Raw genomic sequence first — 7,229 nt, 5'->3', positions numbered from 1 at the left:
AATACATAGACATTAGCTCAATATATTTTATATGCGTTTGAGCCATTTTAGATGTTAGCCATACGTTGCAAATGTAATTCTCAGTTTATGCATGGAAACAAACGGCCTCAAAGCAAAGTTGATCTTATCTCCCAATTCTACATACTAAACTTGTTGAGTAAATATTGGTTCACTCCCACAAATTCATGTAGGTGCATAAAGAAAACAGAAACTTTGTAAGAAAAACATTTTTATTCCAGGTCACACATCATTATCAGTGTCTGTCGATTACCACTTCAGTGGTTTCTGCAACTAAAAAAACTGTTGGAATAAATAAATATTCAAAATATTTAAAACTAGAACATGTACAGAATACATTTACCAAAGTAACAAATTTATGTCTCTTTGTTTGCACATAGCACGCTTCAGGTTGTAGTGCAAATAACACATTGAATGCCAAAATCCTCGACATTTGCAAGCAATGTTTCACCAAAAGATGAGAAGGTATGAACTATGATTTTGGCTTTTCAGTGCAAAACATTAACTTTAGTCAATAAGTAAATTAAAACGATGAAATTACACTGTTCATTTACACTGAGAATGAATACACTTTAAACTGTTCTAGTTTTTAGGCCATTTTAAATATTCTGCATCAAGTTATAGTTGGCCAATAAACAAGAATGACATCAACTGGTTGTGTGGGAGTGCTTGAGTTTATCCTATGAGGTAAAGCAGAGTCTGAACAACATGGTCTGGGGTGTGGTGACATCAGCTACAGCAAGCTCTTGTCCGTCAGTCAGCCCCAGCTCTGGAAAAAACATGTTCATAACATGGGTGAGTCAGCATATTTACAGTGTATTCATCTCACCAATTCAGAGTGTAGGCATTGCCATTTCTACGAAACATATTTAGTAAATAAAGCACCTCACCCTTCAGGGTTTTGGACAGATTTGGCCGTGTCCTCTGTTCAATTGAAGCGACAGACTGTAAAACAAAATAATAATTGAGAGTCAGCTCAAACTAAAACTTCCATGTTTGCCTAATTTTATCAGCACTCATTTCAGACACACATGAACTGAAACACAGTGTGAAACCAGAGGTACATTACCTGTAAATATAATGTTTTGTTCTTTCCTTCCACTGTTGCGGTTATAGCAGGGGATTTCATTTGTCTGAAAAGATATTTTAAATTTGGTTGTTGAAGACAATGTGTAATGCACTATTAAAAATTAAACAAGCGAATAAAACCAATAGCGGAACTTAAGTTAGGTGGCACAGTGCAGTAATAACTAATACATCATTATAAGGCAGCTAAACCTACAGGGAGGCACTCTCAGTCAGGTAGTCCAACATCTCCTGGAGTTTGGAAGATGGAGAAAAGTGCAAGTCCAGAGGTACCTGGCTGCAGGCTGAACAGTTTTCCTGCATCAGAAGTTAACAGAAAAATTGTACAAAAAGGCAACTTCGTCACAGTAGCAAGTAGCAAGTAGCAGTAGCTGGCAGATGAAATTCTGGGACAAACCTTTCGTTCTGCTTCAAAAGTGTAGGTGTACAGCCCGTCGACATCATTGAAGACCATGTAGTTATTAAGAGGTATATAGGCACTGCAGATGCAAAAGGTATTATCATGTGAAATGATGAAAGGCACACAAGATTTATACAGATCTTCACTTAAACCTGCAAACTCACCTTGATGCTATTTTGAAAACCTCAGTTGCACAAGCAGCTGGGTAAAAAGGAAAAGAAATTGTGAAGAAAACAGTTATGTCCGGGGATACAGTTTTGTTACAGGAAGTCAATAAACTCAGTACTGTTTGGAAATGATTAACTCTTTTATGGCAGGGCATGCAATCTTTCATAAAGGAATCAGGTTCACATCTGTAGTCTCTACTAACACACCTTCACATTCAGGGCTCCAGACTAACTTTTTTCACTAGGAGCACAGTGGCCCCCAACTGAAAATTTTAGGGGCGCAACCACAAAATTTAGGGGCACACAGCGTAAATCAACATGCTAACCAAATATTCACATTTATACTAATTTCCACTGTATTAGTAATAAACACTTTGATAATAGATGCAGAAATTACAATGTGCTGTTTCAAATTTAGTTTCACATTTTATTTTGGGGCGGCTGTGGCTCAGTGGTAGAGCGGTCGCCTGCCAATCGGGAGATTTGTGGTAAAGCGCTATATAAAAACAGTCCATTTACATTTTGCACTTTTGCAACATAGAAGGTAAACCGACAGCACCATCGCTGTCATGACAGTACAAATATTTAAAAAATATACCAGCTCTAGTCTCCAGTCTACAATTACAATGAATTCAACTTAAAATTAAACATGCATTGTTTAGGCTACTAAACTAAAATAAAAATAAACCCCTCCCTATCTCCTCCCAAACCTGCCCTACAACCTTGAATTGAATAATTATTAATTTGTTACTCACTGTAACTTTTATTCTTGTATTTATATTATTCTTTTTTAGCCTGTTTTATTTTCATCATGACCGTTTTTAATTGCTCTTTAATGTTTCATGTAAAGCACTTTAAATTGCAAAAAAATGAGACCATTTGGTCGCAGTCTGGAGCCCTGACATTTATTCAGACTAGTTACTTACCAGCTATGACAGCATTTGTAGACGCTACAGCTGGAATTATCCTCTTTACAACACCTGCAACATTTAAATAGGATGTAAAAAATATACTTTTTGCGTACTTCTAAAAATGAAGAAGAATGAAAGAAATGAAAGCTATATAGTGTAAATCTGCTGATCAGAGCGAACATCAATAAGACACGTTGGTAGCAATGTTTTACCATTTTTGTGCAATGTGCTATGTGTGCTCACCCTGGGTTAGTCTGTATGTGACTCCTGTTATGTGGAAATCTGCTGCCCTCTCCAGGGATCTCTGGTACACCCACTGGATGTGCTCTGGGTCATCCCCATCCAGGATCACACCATCTAATCCACATACATACATAAACACACACACACATAAAGAAGACCTTAAGTTTACTTGTTTTTGGAGGTCTTTTAAGTCAGGGGGCGGGTTTGTTGAGCCTCAAGTCATTCTTAACAAACATTCTAAACATTACAAAGATCATTTAACAGAAATAATAACTGCAGTGTGACTCATACCTCCAAAGGGTGTCTCTTTGGGCCACAGCAGCACCCGGACATACTCAATGCAATGTTCTGGCAATCGAGGCATGGAGGCTATTGTACACATGGGGAAGTTGATCTACGAACACAGGTGTATTTTAGAAACAACAAACTGACCAAGAACTGTTTTTGTAAGACCATGTGGTTATAAGTACATTATTTTATCAAATTAAAAAAATGCTACCTCACCTGAGGAGGGTAAAGCTCAAGGGTACAGTCGATGCAGGCGGTCATGCCAGGGAGAATGACTCTGGCATTGCCTTTAAAGCCTTCAGTCCCACCATCAATTAGAGGAATGATGGAACCTGGGTCTAAGACACCATCCTCATACACCAGTAAAGACAGCTGCACAGGAAGACAGAGGGGTTGCTTGTGATTACATAAAACATTTTCCTCTTAGCATATCTGACAGTGTTGCCATATGAAATGTAACATAGAAAAATTAAGGTTAAAAACTGTTGGCTAGTACTGAGACAATACAAGACTGTGAAAAAGATTTCAGGGAAGAGGAATAACTTACCAGCATACCATTCATCCACCTCCTGGCAACTATAGAGTCCAGTCCACAGACAATGATATGGAATTCTAGATGCAAACAATCAAAAGTCAGATAATGACACAGTCAAAGCAGTAGAGATGTAACAAAATCTCTTGATTTGAAAATATAATGCATTATAGCACTGAAAAATTGAATGCACTACCATTTAAATCTTATCTGTGGCTATGTGAGAGGTACAGAGTGGGATTTGAGTGCTGTGGAGCAGCTATTTAGTTTGGAAAAATCAGTGTTCAGGTGTTTAGGGCTGTGCAATTAATCGAAATTGAATCGTGATTATGATTTTGGCTCCCAATGATCACAAAAACAGAATAATCAAGAAAAAAATGATTCAGCTCATTACGTTTTTTCAAGTAAACTCTTATTTTCTCTTGTGTTCTGAATGAAAAAATTGTTTAAATAGGAAAATTTGCAAGGCAAATTTCAGTTGTGTTTTTTTTTTTTTACTGTTGATTTATTTAACTTCTTCCACTGTTTTTTAAGTTCAATAATTGCAACATATTTCCAGAAGTCAACGAGTAATCGTGTTAAATTATTGTGATTTCAATATTTACTGAAATAATCGTGATTATATTTTTTTCATAATCGAGCATCCCTAGTGATCTTGAATTTGTAGCTCTTGTTAACGGCTGGATTGGCTTTTTAGTCTGTGTCTGCTGGTACTGTGAGTGTATCAAACACTACACCCCTTTCAACCAGACATAAGGAAAGTTGGGACTGAAGAGTCTTAATGATACTTACGTCTGTAGAATGTTTCATCTAAGTCTTGAATTTTCTTAAAATGTCTGCACAAAGCATTTAGGAGAAATTCATGTTTGGCCAGAATGTTCACTTGCCTTCACAACGTAAGAATTAAGTATAGTGTCTATTCTACATTCTTAAATTGTGATTTCTGACATGGGCATTAGCTGCTTGTGACATTTTACACATTTCAATTGTGGATGGTGGTTCAGGCTTTTTTAATTGCATTTATATCAAGCATCTAAAATCTTGCAACGGTTGTTCATTTAAAAGGATACGGGACTACACAGCACCCAGGTATGCGGCTGTTGATGAAGTCAGCTGCAACGTCCGCCTTGGGCCGACCGACATCTTTTGGCCTGGTCAACATCACACACACATTTAAAGACCATATCTGATTGCTTCAAACTTTACTTTTATCAATAATACAGGTCAGAAAGTTACATAGGATTTTTTACATAACTGACCTGAAGAGGAACTGTCGATTCAGGTTTGACAAATCAATGGTGTCCATGTCAACAACATGAATGTTATGAAAGCCTGATAAAGCCTGAGCCAGAACATGAACGGAAACGGTCATTAAAGCACATATTATATCTTCCAAATATTTTAAAATATTATTATTATATTATATATTATAGTGATCATACCAGGTCTTTCAGCAGCTCACATCCCAGACCACCAGCACCAATGACCAGGATTTTGCAGGTTTCTAACATAAACTGCAAAGACTGTGGTGAGAGGTGATAAAGACATTATATATAAGAACAATACAAGATGACACAGGACAGATCAAATGACAAATTAAAAACTTGCATCATTCCACTCCCTTTAATTGTTACCTCTGTGCTAGGTTCAAAGTCAGGATGCGTGAAGGGCCCAGACCTTTCCAAAAACTTTTTGATATGGTTCCACCGCCCCTCCCACTCACAGGTGCGTCCACTGCCTCCATCAACCACCATCCTGTAAAAATAAATATGTACATTTAGGATGTATCGTCAGCAGTATTTAATGGTAGATGGCTTTGTATGGTTAGAAATTACACAAAAACGTCTAAGTCTACTGAGATCATGCAAAAACAAATCAATCAAGACCTAAATTTAATACTGGGATTAATTGTCACGTAGTAAGGGCGCTATTTCCAGTTCACAGCAGATCAAGCAATACGGTTAATTTAATTCTTCAAGAGACTACATAGGAGTACTATATTAACATCCACTAGTGTTTTGGCGTCTGCCCTATTCCAACGTCTACTCTAACATGTGTAGCGTTCGGTTGTTTAACCACTCAATGAAAATATAGTAAAACTGCATATTTCTGACATGTGGGTGTTTCTGACCCTCTGGCATTGTAGGGGTTATCTTTAGCTTATCTGTCTTGCCTGGACAGCTCCAGGTGTTGTGTCAAAGTGTCTCCCTCCTATTAAAATCAAAAGCCCCCCCGCCCCCACTCGGTTTACAGTAGAGGGAACACAATCTCGACGGGGAAACAGTATTTGATACAACACCGGCAGCTAGGCTAGGTAAATAGCTAAAATGTCAGCTAGGCTAGGTAAATAGCTAAAATGTCAACACTGAGAAGGTAACGTTAGAGTAAAGACCACTAACTTTGCATAGAGGTAAAATATGCCATGCATGTTTTACTGAATAGACGTGTTAGCTACTCATGTCCAACTAGTCACTGTTTTATTGTTTACAACAACTATCAGATTAGCTTATTGAGCTAGCTAACGTTAACCTTCCTCCTGTCTGGTAACCTCAAACCTTCCGCCAGTTCTACCAATTCATCACTAACTTCTCAGCCAGCTCCACTACTCTCCTTCTTTTCTTCTCCCTAAAAAGAGAGAATAAAAGAAGTTTCATTCATGCTGTGCTTTCGTAGGTTAATGAGATTTGAAAGCATCTTTCGGGCAGTTAATGACTGTTTCTTGCTTGTTTCTTCGGCAGCTAACGTTACTTACGGCTCATCCGTGTCGGCCATGTTTGGCTACTTAGCTAGCTATATTGCCTTCAAATGCCGACGTTAACAGTGGTAAATACAACCTCTCTTAGGCAATAATGTAAAATTAGTCCCAAGGACAAAGTTAGATTTAGAGGCTTTCTTAATTTGAGACCAGTAGCGCAATTGTGTTGTGAAGTTAGGCCCCGAAGAAGATAAAATGCATATAAGCTAACTTAGCATTAGCTTTATAATGTAAGCTTAATTGCAATATTTCCGATGGTTTTGAAGGCAGCATTGTCAACAGTGCACTACAAAGACGGCAATTACACCAAAGATCCAACCGGTGGCAGCATTTACCCTTTATTGTATGGCTCAGATGTACAGTGCAGCTATAGGCCTACCTACTTAACTTTAGTTTATATCGAACTGTATTTATGTATTAATGGTTAAATAGTGTATTTGGATGATCAAAGATTGACGACATTTCACATCAAAGACTGGAGCTTGGAGAGAAGAGGAGACTGGCCTTGGTGTCTGCTATTGGAGCACTGGGTCTAATAATGGCAAAGTGAGTTAAATAATTGACTCTACTAGTAATTACTTGATAATTGCTCTGCTCTGTAGATTCAGCCCTATAACTTTAGCAATTATCTATAAAAAAACAAACAACAATTTACAGTCAAGGAGGGACAGGAAGAGATAAATTGCCCATTTGAGTTAAATAAACCTGTTCAAGAGCAGAAATTAATAACATTTTCCTGGATGCAGCTGGATCAATAATTCAATCTTTCAATTTATTAAAAGCACTTTTCCTTGTGTAGTTGTTATTTCCTTTACTTCAACAAACATCT

General features: G+C 37.5%; 1 protein-coding gene across 5 annotated transcripts; it reads right to left on the bottom strand.

Moving 5' to 3' along the window:
• Positions 1 to 212: 212 nt before the first annotated feature.
• On the bottom strand, positions 213 to 6,512 carry uba3 (ubiquitin-like modifier activating enzyme 3). 5 transcript variants are annotated; one of them, XM_039799039.1, is made up of 18 exons: positions 6,398 to 6,479; positions 6,179 to 6,270; positions 5,280 to 5,400; positions 5,088 to 5,168; positions 4,905 to 4,987; positions 4,716 to 4,796; positions 4,438 to 4,481; positions 3,661 to 3,725; positions 3,330 to 3,485; positions 3,117 to 3,219; positions 2,826 to 2,939; positions 2,598 to 2,651; positions 1,669 to 1,705; positions 1,502 to 1,583; positions 1,301 to 1,401; positions 1,088 to 1,151; positions 909 to 963; positions 213 to 787 (listed from the first exon to the last, which is right to left on the bottom strand). In XM_039799039.1, the coding sequence occupies exons 3-18, from the start codon at positions 5,397 to 5,399 to the stop codon at positions 699 to 701; spliced, it is 1,329 nt and encodes a 442-aa protein (XP_039654973.1). In that variant the 5' UTR covers position 5,400; positions 6,179 to 6,270; positions 6,398 to 6,479; the 3' UTR covers positions 213 to 698. The 5 variants fall into 5 exon arrangements, with proteins under 5 accessions (XP_039654973.1, XP_039654970.1, XP_039654972.1 ...); XM_039799036.1 differs by having other exon boundaries at positions 6,232 to 6,270; positions 6,398 to 6,465; XM_039799038.1 differs by lacking the exon at positions 6,179 to 6,270 and having other exon boundaries at positions 6,398 to 6,512.
• Between the last annotated feature and the right edge of the window lie 717 nt (positions 6,513 to 7,229).

The sequence above is a fragment of the Perca fluviatilis genome, chromosome 4 (genome assembly GCF_010015445.1).
Source record: "Perca fluviatilis chromosome 4, GENO_Pfluv_1.0, whole genome shotgun sequence".
NCBI lineage: Eukaryota > Metazoa > Chordata > Actinopteri > Perciformes > Percidae > Perca > Perca fluviatilis.
Note: the sequence above shows the minus strand (reverse complement) of the source record. Positions and strands in the feature narration are given on the sequence as shown.